The 20,543-nt window shown below is 42.4% G+C and overlaps 1 protein-coding gene across 1 annotated transcript in view; it reads left to right on the top strand.

Moving 5' to 3' along the window:
- NCAPD2 (non-SMC condensin I complex subunit D2) overlaps window positions 1-20,543 on the top strand; it is a 1,714,408-nt gene that overhangs the window by 1,452,866 nt on the left and 240,999 nt on the right. The window contains exon 27 of the mRNA XM_044079588.1: window positions 8,669-8,763. Coding sequence (XP_043935523.1) covers window positions 8,669-8,763 — 95 coding nt within the window. The remainder of the gene's footprint in view (window positions 1-8,668; window positions 8,764-20,543) is intronic.

Genomic DNA, 20,543 nt, shown 5'->3' with positions numbered 1-20,543 from the left:
CAGGAAAGAAAAAACAAGTTGATTCTGAGAGGCTTGTTGAAGCCAGAGGATTCCCTGTCAGTTTCAACAGGGAAGCCCTCTAAGGCATCGAGGTCTTCGGCTCCGGCTTCTGAGCCGAGACCTCAGGTTGTTCAACCTTTGCCTTTATCAGCTCCGGCTGGAGCCGATAAGACTCAGTCCACAGTTTCTGTGGCTTCCTCGGCTCCGGCCGGGGCCGAGGTTATCGAGGTACCCGTGTCGGCTCCGACAAGATCTTGGAGCCGACAACCAGAAAGAGGTCTAGGTCACCTTCTCTTGGCTCCGTTCATTCGGCTCCAGGATCTCCCCTGCTGTCTGAACGGAGCCAAAGATCTCATTCCTCTAGGTCATCGAGGCTTTCCGATCATGACCTTCAGAGGGTGGTGAGTCGACTACTTAAGTCCGAGGCACTAGCCCAGATGCTTCAGAGCCCGACTCATCAGTCGGTGCCTGCCCCGGTCCATCAACTCTTTCCTCCTTCGACTCTTTTGAGTTCGGAGCCGGGTCGTGTCGGAACCGAGACTGTGGTCACTTCGGAGCCGAGACAATTGTCTTCGGCTCCGTTTTCTTCCTTGGAGGAATCTCGGCGCCGGACTTCCCTCGTCGGCTCCGAGGGGGTGAGTGGCATCGGACCCTTGTCCGACCCCCTCTCCTCTCGGTGCTTCGGCTGGTGAGTTCGGCGCCGACAGCGGCCTCGGAGCCATCAGTGTAGGTGCCGAGGGCAGTCCTTAGCCCCTCGGAGCGGGGACCTCTGGCTCTGCCTGACAGGGGTGCATTCGAGGTCATGCGGAGTGTGTTAGAGCCTGGCTCTACTCCACAGTCGGCTCCGTCAGCCCCTCCCTCTATGCTGCCTCAGGGTAAGTGGACTCACTCCCTCATCCCGGACCGCAGAGAGCCAGCTCCTCAGGAGCCCCCTTTGGGGATTTCATCCTCTTCCGAGGCCTCTCCTGATTTGGCAGAAGAGCCTCCTCGGAAGAGGAAGTGCAAGAGGAAGCACATTGACTCACCTGAGTCTATCACGTCGGACACAGATCTGGATGATTCTGAGGGTTCCCCCCGTTCCCCTTCTGAAGATGTCTCATTTGCAGACATTCTGGAGATCCTGAAACAGAGGGGAAATTGGCCAGCCCTCAACCCTTCGGAGGACGAATCTGTGTATCTTGAGGCGTTTGGCTCTCGTCCTTCCACCTCCTGGGTGTCCCCCTTGACCCCCTCATGCAGGTGGTTGCTAAGAAGGCATGGACGGCTCCTGATTCAGTGGACCCCACTCCCAGGAGACCCTCCAAATTCATCACAGCTCCATCAGACAAGCAATTTTTATCAAAAGGAGTCTCTGTGGATGCTATGGTGGTAGCTGCCGCCACAAAGAAGGAACTGGCTGATCCTTCAGTGCCTGTCCATCCACCTAACAAGGAATCTAGGTCCATGGATAGGTACGGGAAGCGGATGTTCTCCTCAGCGACATTTACCATGCGTTCGCTGAATTACCTGTACCATTTCACTCGTCTTCAAAGGGACTTGATCAAGGAAGCGAGTGAAATGTTAAAGGACCCTACAGCTGCGGGTTTCCAAGAGAAAATGAACACGCAGCTGGCTACCCTTAATTCCATATCCAACTCCTCCATGCGCCTCCTCTCTTATGCGGCCGATGGAGCGAGCAGAGCCGCAGGGACAGGGGTAGCCTTACGTAGGCACGCCTGGATGCGGCTATGCAACTTTGTGGAACCTTTCAAGACGTCTTTCACGAACTCCCTTTTGATGGATCATCTCTCTTTGGTCCTCAAGTGAAAGAAACCCTGACTAGGTGCGAGACTGATGGCAAGACCCTTTCTGCCGTCTGAGTCCGTTTTTCGACTCCTTCTAGGCCTTACCCCAAAGGCCAGAAGGGTGGGAAGATGTGGTTCCGTAAACAATCTCAAGGGACTTCGCCTGACGCACAGAGTCGTTTTCCTACCAAAGGCATAGGTGGGAATAACAATGGTAGACGCCCCTAGGGGCAGGGGGTCCAGAACCAGGGCAATCGGGAAGCCTTTCCTGACAAGCCCTTTCAGCATCCCTGAGGTGTTGCCCGACTGCCCATCTTCGGAGGCAGTTGGGGGAAGATTGTCACTGTACCCAGAAGCCTGGCTATCCCTGACTCAAGACAAATGGGTACAGTCCATTTCTGAAGGCTATTCTATCCCCTTTCTTCGTTTTCCAAATCAGTCAAAAAAATCCCTTCCAGATGTTCCACCCGCTCAAAGGGATATAGCAGCTTTGGAAATTTCAAAACTGCTTGCAAAAAGAGCAATTCAGTCAGTGCCAGCAGACCAACAAGGATCCGGAATCTACTCAAGGTTCTTTTTAGTTCCAAAGAAAACAGGGGACTGGAGACCGATTTTGGATCTCAGTGTCTTGAACAAATCAGTCAAGAAAACAAGATTTCGGATGGTCACGCTGCAATCCATTCTTCCCCTTTCGGGCAAAGGAAACTGGATGTGCTCTATAGACCTTCGGGATGCGTACTATCACATAGAAATGAACAGACGCTCCAGAAGATTCCTCCGCTTCAGGCTGGGAACCAGTCATTTTCAGTTCAGGGCCCTGCCCTTTGGTCTCACCACTGCCCCGGTGTTTACCAAATGCATGGCAGTGGTAGCTTCTCACCTGAGACGACAAGGATTCCAGGTGTTTCCATATTTGGACGACTGGCTTCTCACAGCTCCCACCAAGCATCTCCTTTTGATGGCCAGAGATTATACTTTTCGCGTTTGTCAAAACTGGGTATTTCAATAAATTGCGAAAAGTCTGTTTTGTCGCCTTGTCGTACTATTACCTACATAGGCGCAAATTTAGATACTATAAACATGTCTGCAACGCTAACTAACCAAAGGATATCAGACATTCACAAATTGGTGTCACTTCTTCTCAACAACAACAGAGCCAAAGCCAGGTTAGTTCTAAAGGTGTTGGGAATCATGGCAGCGCCATACCTCTCCTCCCATTGGCCAGATACCACATGCGGATCCTTCAGTGGATGCTTTTTTCTCAATGGTCATACCAGGAACTTCCAATGTCTCACACCATTATGATCACGCAAGCGTGCAAAAGCATCTCATGTTGTGGATGTCTTCCCCAGCTCCTGTCGGGAAGACCATTTGTTCCACCTCCTCCGCTTGGTACTCTGACAATGCAGGCCTCGGTGATCGGGTGGGGCTCGCATTATCAGGGCAGGACAGTCCAGGGCACATGGCAACCAAACGAATGCCACTTGCACATAAATGTTCTGGAGATGAGAGCAGTGCTTTTAGCGTTGCAAGCCCTTCAAGACTCTCTTCCCTTAGGAACGATTGCAATCCAGACAGACAATATGTCTGTAGTGTGGTACATCAACAAACAAGGCGGAACCAGATCTTACCCCCTGTGTCGAGAAGCACTCAGACTGTGGCAATGGGCGATTTCTTCTCAGCGTTTTCTGATAGCAACGCACATCCCCGGGAAGTCCAATCACATTGCGGACAAGTTGAGCAGAGCTATACTCATGCCTCACGAGTGGTCTCTGAAAGACTCTGTAGTGAGAGAGATATTTCTCAAGTGGGGTCAGCCTTGCTGCGATCTTTTTGCTACTCCCCAAAACAGCAAGTGCAGAGAATACTTCACTCTATTCCCTTTACCAGGCCAACCCAGCAGGGACGCTCTAGTCCAAGTTTGGCCCCGGGGACTTCTGTATGCATTTCCTCCTTTCCCTCTGATCTCTCAAGTAATACAGAAAGCTATCGCTCAGAAGGCCTCATTGATCCTCATTGCTCCTTACTGGCCTCGACAAGTGTGGTTCCCCTTTCTACATCGTTTTCTCTTGGAGCGACCGTGGAGTCTGGACCTAGTTCCAGTTCTTTTGATCCACCAATCGGGTCAGTTTCATCGCTCCCTCCCCTCTCTGAACCTCACTGCTTGGTTCCTCCAGTTCCAACCGTAGCCAGGCTTCCTCATTTATCTCACTCGGTTAGAGATATATTGATAGCTTCCCATAAATCTTCCACTCGAAAGATTTATTTGAGTAAGTGGAAACGCTTCTCATATTGGGCACAAGGAAAGGACATAGATCCTTTCACCGCTTCCATCCAACTAGTCCTTGATTTTCTAGCTGAACTCTTCCATGCAGGTTCATCTCCATCTACTCTTAAGGTTCAATTGGCAGCTATTTCTAAGTTTCATGTGGGCATTTCTGAATCTGCCCTAATGTCCCACAAACTTTGCAAAGCCTTTTTGAAAGGAGTTTTTCTTCTCAGACCTCCTATAAGAAATCCTCCTTCTCCTTGGGACCTAAATTTAGTTCTTGCTTCTTTGATTCTTTCCCCTTTCGAACCTGCAGCTTCATGTTCCTTGAAATTATTATCATGGAAAACTCTCTTTCTGGTGGCTATCACATCAGCTAGAAGAATTTCAGAACTTCAAGCACTCAGTTGTCGTTCTCCTTATCTTTTGTTCCATAAGGACAGAGTTTCCTTACGAACTAACCCGTCCTTTTGCCTAAGGTGGTTTCAACATCAAATCTAAACCAAAGCATTGACCTCCTGTCTTTTTCCCAGAGTATTCAAATAGGTCTGAACAAAATTACACTGCCTGGATGTTCATCGTCAATTAAGGTACTACTTGGACAGGACGAAACAATTCAGAAAATCTGATCAGCTGTTTGTCTCCTATGCGGAAAGCAGAAAGGGACTTCCAGTTTCAAAGGTATCATTATCCAGATGGCTAACATCTCTGATTACCCTTGTTTATGAGATTAGACACCAAAACTGCCTAATAAACCTAAAGCCCATTCCACCAGAGCTTTGGCTACTTCTCTAGCCTTCCAAGACAGACTGCCTATTGACACCATTTGTGCAGCGGCTACTTGGGCTACTCCTCACACTTTTATTTCCCATTATAAGTTGGATTTAGCTTCTAGGCATAGAGCTAATTTTGGTTCCACTGTTCTCAGGAGTCTGTTCCGTTAGGCCACCCGGGACAAGGTGCTAGGGACGCGGTCCCATCCAGCAAGAATGAAGGCGAGATAGACAACTTAACATATAGAAGTTATGTTCTTACCATAACGTTCCATGTTAGTTGTCTTCTTCTCGCCTTCTTCTTGCGTCCCACCCTCCTTCCCCCTGGCCTGGACAGACCTAGAGGAGTTGTGATCGTGACCTCTCTTTCTACCACCTCTTTCTTAGTCATATGCTATTATGCATATTTCTTGGTTCAGGATGTAGGTCACCCTTCTTTCTTCCTGTTGTTAGAGGTGGATTCTGTTTTGCAGTTATACTGTTATAAGCTGGGGTTAGCTTACAAACGAGATCTGAGGTAACTCTCGCCTAGCATTGTGGGATATAAGGGGAGCCTCGAGCCGGTGGAACCAACTCTCGAGCTTTTACAGTGGCCGAGTCGGAGCCGAGGTCGGCTCCGAACCCATCCAGCAAGAAGAAGGCGAGAAGAAGACAACTAACATGGAACGTTATGGTAAGAACATAACTTCTATTTTTCTTTCAAAGAAAGTTGGTGACCGTTTAAAATGAGAAAACATGGTGATCAGTTATTTTCTACATACAGCTGCCCCCCTCTCACCCCTACCAAACAGTTATAGCCATCTCTGTGTGGACTTTTGACATTTTTAATAGTAAAAAAAGGAGCATGTGTTGTGTATCTTCTCTATTCCACACACACTGTCACAAATTAAAGTATTATAGGCTGCTTTGCAAAAAATCCCATTAATCCTGCAAACTCGTACTAGACCTGCAAAGCCCAACAGTGACTGTTTAAACTGGGAAAACAAGGTCAGTTTAGTCTGTCAATGCCTACCACCCCCTTCTGACCATTATAGCTGCTGCTGTGTGCACGCCAGATGTCTGTCTGAAATAAATTCCAGTGATATTACTGAGTCACAATAATGAGGAAAAAACAGCAGTACACAACCCCAAAAATACATTCTAGAAATATCAAAAAGTATATCAATTAGGCAAAGAATTGTGCTGGAGATGTTTTATCAGATATAAATAGAAATATCATAATACTTTAAAACACTTTGGATGTTTGGCAGAATCACAAGATCTAATAGAAATGTCTATATACATTTTAGTTTTAGCATGTTTGTATAGTACATATCCGATGTGTGTACTAATTAGGGTTACTGCTTAAGTCGTACACCAAGTTTTTAGAGCTGCTTTTTTTGGGGATAATGCATTTATATAATGAAAGTAAAGAAAAACACTCGTTTTACTAAACGGCTTACTTACTATCCGTAAAAGGTGCAGTTCGTCACTTATTCAAGCCATTTTCCTTTTTTCTTTTCCTTTTAATGCTTATTAGAGCTTGTAAAGAAAGCAAGCATGTTTTAAGTATTGTTGGAGCTAGTTTAAATTATAATAGCTCCATGAGGTTGTATGTTCCAATGTTACTCTTATTTCCTGAAACAGCAAGGTCAAAGTTCATTAAAGATGTAACTGGTGAATCCACACAGTTAATGCACACTAAAGCTGTCATTAGGCAGCTGGAGATAAAATATTTTGCTATTGCTTGAAATTTGAAAGTAAGGGTGGGAAAATGACTGGGATAAGAGCTGAAATTAATTTACCATCCTACAACAGCACATGCTTGTTAGTTTGTTTCAGATAAAAAAAAGGACTTTTAAGAAAAATGTCAAAAACCCATATTTTAATACACAAACTTGAGGGAATGAATAAATGGAAGTAATATGAATATAATTTGAGGGAGAAAGAAAAAAGGATGTTTTACACAAATTAAAATTTTACATTAAAGCAATCTATATAACTAATATGTACTGACTTGTGTTTAACTATTTGGACACATTGCTTCTGTTAGCATGCAGAAGTACATAATACAGACAGAAGGAAGATATATAGAGAAGGGAAAGAAAAGTAAATCAAATTAGTTTAAAAATAAGTGAGTAAGGGTTATTTGGATATGTTACCCATTACCTTAAACAATTATAAAGTATAACAAACCTTTACTGCAGTCATTATGGCACCCGTCTCATTGGCAATGATTTCCAGAAATGAAACACATCAATGCAAGCATAAGTTTGTGACATCTTAGAAAATGTATTAAAGGGAGAGTGTGTTTACAATATGTATGTGTGTTTAAAAGCTCAAGATTGTAATCTGATACCATATGATAGTTTTCCATTTTATCATGCATTTTCTAACAGAATTTAAAACTGGAAATAAGGAAATAGCAACAATAAAATAATACTTTTACCTTATTAGGTGGCAGTTGTATAGTGTCCTATTTTGATTGCTTGTCAAATGACATCAGATTTAGATAAGACAAAATAATGTAAAATAAAGCTTTACTTTCATCTTTTTTGAATTTTTGTCCTTTGTTGTTCAATTCTTTTTAGACGCATGTCTTTAAACTGGTGCTTGCCCAATCCATATCTTCTATTTTGTCAACTACAGAACCACGAAGCACCTTTGCTTGTAGTTTTTATTTAGTCAAATAGTTTATTTTTCTTAGTTTATTCCACAGCTTCTTCTAGGGTGTTGAAAATTTTCTGACCATCTGGAAAGGAGATCCTTAGTTTTGCAGGAAAAACAAGTTGAGCTTTTATGTCTTTTATTCAGGCTTATGATAAAAGGTATAACTTTTCTTCTAGTCATAACTAATGAAGTGTAGTCATTGTCAAATCTGCATTGCTTTTAGCTTAATTGGTGTGTTAGCCCAGGCTGTCTTCAAAATCAAGTCCTTCTCTTGACTGGACAGTAGTTTAACAATAATGGATCTAGGCACTGGAGGGGTCCTTCTTTAAGGAGGATGATGAAAGGGATCTGTGAGCCCTTTCAATGCCAAATGAAAGAGCTTCTTGCAAGTTGAGAGCTGTGCACAACCAGGTATTTAAAAAAGTATCAAGTTGTCCCCTTCTTCCTCTGGGATTCAATATATGCTGATGTTATTTCTACGGGACCTGCTTTCTATATCTTTTACCTTCTCTATAAAAGTGTTTTGCTTTAGTAAAAATTCTGTATGACTTTGTTTCTGTCAGTCTTCCATCCAAATCCGTCACTGCATCTTCAGTTGAAGAAATCTGAGTAGATTGCAGTTTTAACACTTCATAGAATGTCCATTTGTTTTTTTGCGTTTTTATATAATCCATTTTTGTTTCCAGTTTGTCTAGTTTAATAGTTCTTGGATACTCCCAATAACAGACTGAAGTTCCTTTTTTATGGAATGTTCTTGAGTTCACTTTTGAGTGACTCATGATTAACAGTCAAAAAGTACACTAACAGGAAAAATTAAAATGCTGCTTCCAATTTTTAATTTGTTTCTTTCAGAAAAGTATCTATACTGGTTTAAGTAAATCATTCTATTAAAAATCAATATTCTGTTGAGTAAAAAATAAAATTCTTTCAGAAAAATAAGAAGCAGAGCAAAAACTTTGAGCTGCTAGTTAGCCACCATCTTGGCCACGCCCCCATGCAGTTTTTCATAGCAAGAATTGCTGAACATGAGTTTTATTTAATGATCTTGTTACAATGCCTAGAAGTTTGCATGCATTTACCTGCTGGCCAAGATTCCCTTGTAAATCTAGTTATGGTAGTTACTTTTACAGCTAAAGTAGCATTTTTATAGTAATGCTTAATAATTGGTAAACCTAGACTTTTGTGCTCCACAGGGTAATACTGTATATAATCTTGTGCCAGACATAATTAGCAGACTGTCTGATCCAGACTGTGGAGTAGATGAAGAAGCCTTCCAAACTATTTTAAGGTAAGAATTTATAACCAGCAGCCTTTTATCTTTTTATATACTCTGAGTCTTAGCAGGTGGTTTTGTTTAGAACTGTTATTTCATAGTTGCATGTAAAGTACTCCTTGTCTGTGCTATTGGTGATGGTACTTCAGGAAACCTTAACCAGTCAGTCACAAAGTCTATTTTGCTCATATGTGGGATTAGTAAAGGTCAGTGTTCCTGCTCCACAGCGTAGAGCCCTAACGTTGTCCCAGAATTAACCAGTGACCCAGACAGGAGGAGCTGGCTAGGGGAGTGAGAGCAAGTGAGTAGATGGACAAGGCAGTGTTAAGGTGGTGGCGATGGCTTTGTCCACAGCCCAACCGATAACTTGCTTAAAGGTGACTGCAGTATAGCCTTTGTGCAGTGTAGTTTATCCAGTTTCAGGATACAGGTGCAGTACAAATATTCCACTGAGCCAGTATTGCAGGGCCCATTTCAGTTGGGGCAGCATCAGGAAAAAACTCTTCTAAAGTGATGAATAACACCATGCTAGAAAGTAACCAGTCTTCCTCAGGCCAGTTTTAGAAGTCTCTGCTCCTGCCCCACCTCACACCACACGTTTTGCCAGGAATTCTATTGGTCCAAGACAGCAAGAGAAAGCAAGCCACATATATTGGTTAGGGCAGAGAAGGTTTTAAAAATTGAACTCTACTGGGGAACCAAGAAAAAGGATAACTGAATAAAGCATATTAAGCAGCAGCAGTGGTGAGTGGGGAATAGTGTGGTACTACCACCAGAAATTGTTCAAGTGCCTGAGGTAGAAAGCCCACTGGAGATGCATTTTTATATGGCTGTTGAGAGACAGAAGTGCCACCTGGATAGCACAAGGCAATACTCTACCAGATCAAGTGTAATAACTCAGAATTTTCTTTTTCTTAACTTTTAGGGGTATTGCTGGAAACTGAGCCCTGCACTTTCGAACTGAAATCTCCCTACACCAACTGCATGCTCAAAAAATAGATTGCTTTGCTTGACTATCTGCCTCCACCCTCCCAAATGAGCATATTCAGTGCCTGGGTGACAGTCCTATAGCTCCTTTATTCTGTGAGATGAGAGCTGCTAACCTGCATGGGGTGGAATGGATTTTTGCTGTTCCCTATCATTCCTACACGTTCCTGTAAGTATTTGAGGGAAGCATGTAATGTGCTTGTGTTGTTGCCTCCGTGTGTGGTTCACCTGAAGGCTGCCCTTTACAGACACTTCTGCATGACCTCACTGTACAGTAAGGAATGAGACTACTGCAAAGTGAGTGCCTGAGGATGTGCGCATTTGGGTAGAGTTGTACCCATCATGATCCCCACCCCACCCCCCAAAAAATACAGTTGGCTGGTGAATCATTTTCTCTGGCACTAGTATAAATTGGGCCTCAGTTATGGTGCATGTCAAGTTGTCAACTATGTCTGCATTATGACCTTGTAGGAGGCAGGATTGTGAACTCGCACAAGCTGATCAAGCAGACACTTGGAAATCTTTTGCATGACCACCCACCTTAGAATTCACATATATAGACCCACTACACAAGCAACCCTTTGGGTACAATTTATATGTTCTTGTATCAGTTAATTAGTGAGGGAACATTCTCTGGTCGGTCCTGGACTTGCTCCTGACCACCTCTTGTACTTCAGATGGTTGTGCACACAACAGGAGTTCTCTGCCACTCACTTGCATATTAACACACTGAAGGAGTCCACTTTTTTTTTTCGTGATTTGTAGGAAGTCTATTTACTCAGGGCAAACTGGGGCTGGCTCCATGGTTAGTTACGCTATCCCAGAACAGTAAATGTTATGGAGAGAGGCAGTACTAGAAACACCTCCATGAGGAGAAGTTTCCAAAAAACAAAATCTGAGCTGAAGGAAATAAATCTAATAGTGGACATACCAGTGAGGGTCCCCTTGTAGATGTGATAAAGTATATCTAACATTAAGTCTGATTATCAACAGATACTGTTGCAGCAGCCTAAGCTATATGCAACGTATCCTGCCAAGTATGTCCAAGGAGGCATGACAGCATGTAAGTAAAAAAAATAAATATATGGGCACTGAAATTCAGAGTTTTCTTATGGACGAAGCTGCCAGTCAGGCTGTCTTACTTCACCACATCTTCAGTAGTTTGGCAGTCAGCTAATTATCGACAGAGTGGGCAGATAGGTAATCTGTTGGGGGACATCCTTTTTTATGCAAAAATGTTTTTTGGTTTTTTGTTCATGTCTGAGAGAAAGGGGAAGTGCTTGTATGAACATTGACCATCTTATAAAAACTCCCACACAGCTTGTTTCGGTTTAGATGAAGAACATGGCATCTGGTTGTGTCCCATTTCTTTTCAAACCTGAGACCCTTAGAAGGAGCCAGCTTAATTCCCTTAAACTCTGTCAAGAACCAACAGCTACACACAGTTGCACAATCTGCTGTAGTCTAGTGCAGTATCTCGGACACCTCCGCACCCCAGTCATGAAAAAAAACGTAGATCTGATGTAAATTTTCATTCGTTCCTCAGTGTTTGGGTCTGGATCCCACCCTCTGATCCGATCTGCCACTTTTTTACTAGCTCGTGAAAAGCTATGAACGTTTCTAAAAAGGATTGAAAACCTACACCAGGGGGTACTCACCATAAAAAGCCCAGCAGCCCTTGGTGATAAGCTAATGGCTGGCCGGAAGCCAGTTGCTCAGCTTGAGTTACCTGGGATAACTCTTCTAAGTGACAGCTGCAAGTAAACCAATCAACCTGCCAGACATGAACTACACAATGTAGGTTCACTGACAGGACGCAGCTTGAAAGTTGATGACATAATGGTAAGAAGGTAGGTGGACATCTACATTGGATTTCTAACCAAGAAAATTCAGGGTCTCCAGCACATGTCATACACTGACAGACTGAAGTCACTGTAAATGTATTCAGCAGCATGCAGACTACTTAAGGAGACTTGTGCCTGGCCTACAGAGCAATCTTGGATCCAAACATAATGGAAATGCTGCACATCCACAAATCAAGTTGGACAAGGGTCACCTACTCCAGGGAACTTGACCTGACCTTGGACATAAATAGGACCTGCTGGTGAAGACCTATATGTCTCTCAGAGGTTGCCACTCCTCTGGAATAAGCTACCAGTTCACATCAAACAAAGCCCCTCTATGACTCTGTTTAAGCATAGCTTAGATGACTGGATGAGAAAATATAAATTCCTGCCAGGGATTTCACCTATGACCCATTTAGGTATGGTCAGTTGTTGCTAACTAACATTTCAAGTTTTTAGGCAAGATCCTATTGTTATTGGCTTTCTCTAGTATTATATTGGGCACACACCGCTAGGTTTATAAAGACCTTCGGGTTAATAGCCCAGTAACCACCTATGGATCACTGGAATCGCTCGAGCTCTTCCATTTCCCATAATGCTCTACTCCCTAACATATCTCAGATCTCGTTTGTTGCCTTGTAGTTTGGACATGGTTGCTGTTGTAGCTTTCAAGTGCTTAATCTGTTTTGGATTTTTTTTTTTTTGTGAGTTAATGTTTTCTTTTTTATATTTTTAATATCTTATAAATCTTCTACTGCTTCTAATACTGTTTCCTCCCTTTTTCCCTTTTAGGTACTTGTGTGCTGCTATTTGATTTACTATTGCTGGTAGTTGCCTTTAATACCTCCAAGTATTTGCCCTTTCTTACTATTGTTGATCTAACCTCATTCCTCTGGTTTATCTAGATCTTTTTATCTGTTATTTCCTTTTCCCTCTTGCTATTACTTCTCAGTCTTCTGGCTAAGACAAGTGTAATATCTGTTTATCATTGTAGTGTTTTTTTGAGTCATAATGTCAGAGAAACCAGCATAATTAAAAAACTGTAAAGCCTACGGCCACAAAATACCACTCTCATATATGCATTAAGAATGCGTATATTGTTTTGGCCAGTCACATTTAAATGCTAACTGTGACATTTGTAAAGGTTTTAACCCTAGGGCCATCATAGACTATAACTGCAAACTAATACTTAGTGGCTTCCTGCCCTCTAAATCTCCTGAATCACCAGAATCTTCTGGGGCTCATCCCCCTAAAATATCTGAGTAGAGAGATTCCAGAAAACACAACTATGGAGCCTACTGCTTCGACTCTGTTTGAAACCTCCAACAGAAAATCAACGAACAAGAACACTATGAGAGACTACTTCGTAAAATAAACAGACGTTTAATGACTCCAAATTAATGTTAGCGCTTTCGGCTAAATCAAATATTTAGCCTTCCTCAGACAAACAGCAGAACAGGAAATGACATTTCTTAAAATATATGTATAGAACCAATTGAAATAAAGTGCATTTAGTAATTAGTTGTAACTAAGGTTACCTTAAAGTAGTATAATCCATTGCGAACATAAGCCTTGAATAAAGGTAAAGATAGAGTGCCTCTATAGGCATTGCAACGGAACAGCCTACTGCTTCGACTCTGTTTGAAACCTCCAACAGAAAATAACAATCTTTGGATCCAAAGATCCAAAAAGAAAGAATCACTTCTGATCTGATCTCCACTTTTGGGTCCAAATCTGAACATCTCCAGGATGATGAGAAAATTTCTCTCAATGCAAATAGGGAATCCCCCCTGCTCCGACCACTTCAGGTCTGGAGATCTTAGTACGCACCCCCCCCCCCCCCAACTAGCTCCTCCTCTGATCCAAGCAATGCTTTTGGTATTGTCAAATCTGAAGGATACAGAGTTGTTCACATCTGATCTGAAGATGCAGGTATCATCAACTTTGGTGGTGTCCGAGTGGATTGGCTCCAGATGACACTCTGAGCCATAGCGTCAGTGCTGTGTCCAAGGTGTTGGAGTTGACTCCAAAGTTGCCGAAGCTGTCTCTTCCCTCGGAGCCTTGGTGTTAGACAACTCTGCCCATACTCCCTTTTCAAGTGATCTGCCTTCAAGGAGGAGAGCGCCTGCCATCTGTAGATATATTCTTTCTGAGATGTCAATTTCCTTCTGTCCAAGGCACTCTGCATTCAAGGTACTGGAGAGAGATTTCTCTATCCCTAGAACTTGAACATCACCACCTTCTTTGGCTGTTACTGCCCTAGCCCATTTGTCTCTGTCTTGAGCCTCATTCATCCCTACCACAGGGACTGCCAGCCCAACTCGGTCATTAGGATTACCCATCAGGGTATATTGACCCCACCAAAGAAGTTCCCACTAAAATTTTACCCCCTGTGTTGTAAAGCTTTGAGGGTGACAATGAGCGATTTCATCCAGTCGATTTTTGATAGCAGTGCACATTCCGGGGAAAACCAACATTATTGCAGACAAGTTGAGCAGGTCTATGCTGATGTCTCAAGTGTTCTTTCAACATGAAGGTGGAGGAGAAGATATTTCATCGATGGGACCAACTGTGCTATGACCTCTTTGCATTCCCTCTCTACAAGTGCAGCAGGTTATTTGCCCTCAGCCCCCCGCTTGGGGAGTCGCCAAGAGATGCTCTACTTCACGACTGGCCCTCATGGTCTCCTTAGCTCCTATCCTTCAACATCACTCATCCCCAAGTTTCTTCATAAAACATCCTAATTTGAAGGGCACAGTAATTCTCATTGCCCCTTACTGGCCTTGTCAGATTTGTTTTCCTTTTCTTTGGCTTCATCTTCATCCCCCTTGAATCCTGGATCCAATTCCAGACCTTCTTTCTCACCCAACAGACTCAATTCATCTAGACATTCCAGGCCTAAAACTGACCGCATGGTTCTCCACTTCTTTTGATTGCTAGACACCCCAGGCTCTCCTCCCCTGTCCATCATATTCTATCATCACCTCACAAAGCATCTACCAGAAGACTTTATAAAAGTAAATGGAAAAGATTTATTTTTTGGGCACAACAGAATCAATTGGATCCCTTTTCTGCTCCTCTCTCTAAAGTTATGGAATTTGTAGTATCAACCTTCAGTGAAGGAGGTAGCTCTTTTATCATTAAAGTTCAATTCGCTACTATCTCCAACTTTCATGCTGGAGTAAATAATTAATCTTTAGCATCTTCTAAATTGTGTCAAGCCTTTCTAAGTGGAAAACTTCTAAGACCACCTATTAAAGATCCTACTCCCACTTGGGTTTTAAATGTAGTATTGCAAGATTTAATCCAGTCTCCTTCTGAGCCTATTGCTAAGATGGAACTAAAATATTTATCTTAGAAAACTGTATTTTTATTAGCAATTATTTCATCCAGAAAGCTTTCTGAATTGCCGGCCTTGGCTTCTAAAGCTCCTTAATTTCTTCCTAAGGTGGTGTCAGAATCTAATGTGAATCAAACTATCAACCTACCAGTCTTCCCAAATTTTTCAATTAAAGGAGAATGGTACACTTCTTAGATGTTCAGAGACTGAGTTTACTTAAAACAAAAGATTTCAGAAAAAAAACAGAACTGTAACTTTATTCTGATTAAAAATTGGGCAAATAACTTTTCTAAAGTTGTTAGCTAATTGGTTGACTGTTATTACCTTTGTTTATAAAAATTGGATAGCCTTACCCAACCCACCAAGAGCACATTCCACAAGATCTATGGCTGCTTCAGCTTTATCTAGATTACATTTGTACAGCTGCAACTTGGGTCAGTCCTCATAACTTTTTATTGCTCAGTACAAATTAGATCTGGTCTCTAGGGGCAGAGCAGCTTTTAGTTCAGGACTCAGGAATATCCTTAGAGTCCTGCTGGGGTTTAGGTAGCTGTGGGGACTCTGTCCCCAGGATCCAAAGTAATGAAACCTCAGACGTCACTGGAACATCCAACCCAACCAAGTTTAATATTCACAAACAGCAAGCATGAACACTAGGTTAAGCGCTTTCATCCATTAATGTCAGGACTTCATCAGAACAATCCCTATACATAACCCAACCCTTTTATATAGCTACATTTGCAAATTATCAACCAATTATCCTATTAATACAATACTTATCTAAAACAGCTGTATCAAACAAAATACTTTGTTAAAACAATCATTTTAAAAAACATTTAAAAAAAAAACTTCTATCCTAGAATGTGCATCAACTTAAGTATACTTGAAATACTAACATTTTCATTAATGCCTAGATAGCTAGTTGCATCTAAATGCAACTGCCATTTCGACTCTCATATATCCAGGTGCACATCCAGGATTCTACCTTGCTGATCCTTGACTATCTGTTGCAACACTAAAAACATGTCCTCCATACATTGAAAAATGTCTACTTAAAGCGTTAGTACATTTTTTTTAATATCTGACAAATGTTCCCTTATTCTTTCTTTAAACTGCCTACATGTTTTTCCAGTGTAATACACCTAACACTGTATACACTTTGCCATATAGACCACATTCTTGCTTGAACAGTTAACATGACCCTGTATGTATATATTTTTCCCATTCAAACAAAATTTGTCATTAGTTTCCAAAATGTGTGTACAGTAAGTATACATATCACGCAGTTACCCAACAATTTACTGGTACTAATTGCACTTCTCTCATTACACATCTCCAAAATGTCTTTGAAGGATTTATCCTTTCTAAAAACAAACTTGGGGAGTGGTCTCACCTTATCAATCACATATTGGTCAATTTGTAATAACCCCCAATTTTTCTTAATCACTTGGGTTACCATGCCAACATCTTTGTTATAGGTGATGATAACTCATCCCCATTGCTCGATTGGCTTTAATCATATTAATGAAAATGTTATATCCAGTATAAGCATATTCTAGGATAGAAGTTTTTTTTTAATGTTTTTTAAAATTATTGTTTTAACAAAGTATTTTGTTTATTGAGGCCGCTGTTTTAGATAAATATTGTATTAATAGGATAATTGGTTGAAAATTTGAAAATGTAGCTATATAAAAGGGTTGGGTTATGTATAGGGATTGTTCTGATGAAGTCCTGACATTGATGGATGAAAGCGCTTAACCTAGTGTTCGTGCTTAATGTTTGTGAATATTAAACTTGGTTGGATTTTCCAGTGATGTCTGAGGTTTCATTCCTTTGGAATTTGTGGTCTTTTCATTTTGTTATACAGTTTTTGGACTCTGTCCCAAGAGTTGAGGAAAGAATGAAAATTGACATAATCAGATAAAGAAGCTATGTACTCACCATAGCATTCCTTTTATGTTGTCCATTTTCATACTTTAACTGCCCTCCCACCAACCCCCTCTTAGTCATTCTTTTGGAAGGATTGAATATGCTGAAGGAACAGTGTTCCTTTTTTGAGGCATCCCACAGATCGTTACGGGTTATTTAAAATATTTTAAACATCCCAGTCTTCAGCCCAGACGCATTCAAAAATAGATGACTACTCCTCCTCTTCCAGACTGAGTCATGTTCTGATATAGAGGAGGTACATTTAGAATATGCTTCCCATGTTTCTTCACCTGAAAATTGGAGACCATAATCTGAATAAATTTCTTCAGTTTCCCCTGTGGAGGGATTGTTCTCTGGTACTTTCAATAGAATGAAGGACTTGTTTAAATGAGAGCTTGGAGACCTCTCTGAAACTCAATGGAGGTACTATGACCCTTCTACAGGTTGAGACCCCCTAAGCCAGTTGCTATTCCCCCAGTTATTGTAGCACTTAAGGATGCCTTCAGTGCAGGCAATACTTCCCTAGATACCCAACCACTTGCTCTTAGAAAAGTGGACTAATTGTGTAAGGTTCCACAGTTTCATAGTTATCTTTTTTACAGCCCCAGAACTTAACCTTGCAGCAATTCCATCTAAAATCACTAGCTCGAACAACTGTCTGCGCCTAAACCAAAGCCTTTGACAATGATGGCAGAACTGTTGACAGATACTGGGAGAAAAAGGTTTACACATCCTCAGCCTTAGATTGTATATAAACAATATAACATTCTCCAACTAGGTAAATCACCAACTCCTCATCCAAACATAGACACCACCTCTATAAACACAGCCACCCAATTCAATGAGTTCTTTACCAACTCTATATTAAAGCTGTCAACAGACCCACACTCCTTAACCCCCATTATACTATATAACCTATCAAATAACGCTAACTCCTTCACCCTTCAACCTGTGCCAACTTACACCATCTATAGACACATAACCAAACTTAAATCCACCACTTTTGCAGTAGGCAAACTACCTGCCAAATTACTACAAATAGCCATCAAAGCCATTTCCAACCCAGTCTCTCTAATCATTAACAGATCAATCTCAGAGCAAAAGGTGCCACTTTTCTGGAAAATCTCCTACATTATACAAATTCAAAAAGGGGGCAACTGCAATGACCTAACAAACTACCACCCTATAGCTATACTTTCCTCATTGGCTAAAATAATGGAAAAATGTATCCACACCCAGGTCCTAACAAATCTCCTTTCCAACAATCTTCTTGGCGAAACTCATCACAGATTCCGCCCCAACCATAGCACCACCATTGCACTCATCCATTTTAGTAACCTAGTAAATATGCAAAATATACAACGCAACGACAAACTAGTGTCTGCAGTTTTCCTTGACTTATCAAAGGCGTTTGATACAGTCTCCCATACAAAACTAATAACATCACTCTCAGAATTAAAACTAACTACCCCCACTCTATTATGGTTATAGGACTCTCTCTCCCAATGCCAACAAGCTATTCAGTGGAAAAACTCCCCCCCCCTACTTCCTGTAAAACTAGGAGTACCCCCAAGGATCAATCATAGGACCCCTACTTTTCACTATATTTTCAAATCTTTACAAAGCCACCCCTCTAGCAAACCTGGTTCAATACGCTGATGACTCCACCTTGATCTGCTCTGCCCCGACCCTCCAACAACTTCAAATTAAGACCCAAGAAGCCTTTACATCCATCGAAACCTGGCTAACAAACTCCCCAGCACTGGAAAAAGGGCATGCATTTGGCTGTGCAAAGCTACAGTTAACTGTAGATTCCTGGGAGCTGAGTAGGGGCGTATGCACATCTGCTTTGAGGGGAGGCGTAACACTCACATAGGGACTAAGGAGTGAGAACTTAGGAAAGCATCAGAAAACCTTGATGGTTGCCTGGATGATCTTCCACTATTGTTTTTGTCCCAGGTGAGAATAAATAGGCCATTTGATCACTGGAGGGATAGGGTTGGCGCAGCAGGAATTAAAAAAAAAAAAAAAAAATCAATGTTTCATATCTATACCAGAGGATTGTAGCCCCCCAAACATCTCTAACGCTCAGGTGAGAACTGCTCTCTAAGGCAAAAAACACAGCATCCATGGGACCAGATGGTGTCCCCGGTTGTGTGCTCCACGAACTCAATGAGGAATTAAACCCGCAGTTAGGGCAGCTGTTTAATCTTAGCCTCACCTCAGGATACGTGCCTAAGGAGTGGCGTACGGCAACTGTGGTCCCACTTCACAAAGGCGGTACCTCCACCAACCCTGGAAATTACCGTCCCATCAGCTTGACAAGCCTGATCTGCAAAGCTATGGAGAGGATCATAATGGAACTCCTAAATAAACACATAGGGGACTTGCAGACTTTGGATCCGACCCAGTTTGGCTTTGTCAAAGGCAGATCATGCCTTTTAAACTTGGTTGACTTTTTCGAAACAGTCACCAAGGCCATTGATGAGGGAAAGGCAGTCCACACAGCCTACCTCGACCTGGCAAAGGCTTTCGACACAATACCCCACTCAGGTATCATTGAAAAACTCATCGGCTTAAATGTAAACCCATACGTCACAAGATGGGGTTGCAAACTGGCTAAGTGACAGAACCCACAGGGTCAGAGTTGCTGGCGCCATGTCAGACTCAAAGCCTGTCACAAGTGGTGTCCCACAGGGCTCAGTCCTGGGCCCACTCCTGTTCGGCATCTACTTTTCAGAAGTACAAGCAAACACAGGAGGATTATGGCTAACAAAATTTGCAGATGACTGCAAACTGGGCGCCATAGTTGAGAACACATCTGACACAGATATCCTTCAGAAGGGTCTTATAGGAACGGATAACTGGTGCCAGAACCATGGCCTAAAGTTAAACGCCAAAAAATGCATAGTCATACCCTTTGGGAAAAACAAGGTTACCCCTAGCTACCATATAGGCGGCAACCCACTAAGCACAGAAGAGGTCATCAGGGATCTGGGGACCCAGGTTGACAGTAACCTTTCGTTTGACACTCACGTTGCCAAAGTAGTTAGGAAGACCTTCTACATTGCCCACCTGATCATGAAGGGATTCACATCTAGATCAAGGGAAGTCATCGTCCCCCTGTACTCATCACTCATCAGACCAATGATCGAGTACAATGCCCCATTCGGAATGTATCTGACACGGCACCTGCAGCAACTGGAAAAGCCCCAAAAGTTCCTCACCAAAAGGATAAAGGGTCTCAAAAATATGTCCTATGCTGCCCGACTGAAGGAACTACAGCTCTATTCAGTCGCTTACCGTCTGCTCAGAGGTGACCTGTGCCTGACATACAAGGCCATGTCCAACCCAGAATTGATGAACATGCTTCACCTCAAAAAATCTAGATCCCTCAGAACTACAAGGGCGGGAGACTTAAACCTTGACACGGTTATTAATAGGACGTGCTGGAGGGACAGATTCATCACCCAGAGATTCCCTATGCTGTGGAACAAAATCCCGGTACATGTGAGGCAGAGCACCTTGCTGGCTTTGTTCAAGAGAAATCTTGACCAATGGATGGGAGATCGCAGATATACCCCAGGGATTATCTCAGTATCACTGCTTGACAGAGGCACAGCAAAATAATGGGCATAGTATCCTCCAAACTAAAGGGGTGGCGAAAGCCACAAAACTCTGGGCTAGGCTTATAA

This window comes from Protopterus annectens, chromosome 8.part0 (genome assembly GCF_019279795.1).
Source record: "Protopterus annectens isolate FY-2018-M chromosome 8.part0, PAN1.0, whole genome shotgun sequence".
Classification (NCBI taxonomy): domain Eukaryota; kingdom Metazoa; phylum Chordata; order Ceratodontiformes; family Protopteridae; genus Protopterus; species Protopterus annectens.
This window is presented reverse-complemented; position numbering and strand designations above follow the sequence as displayed.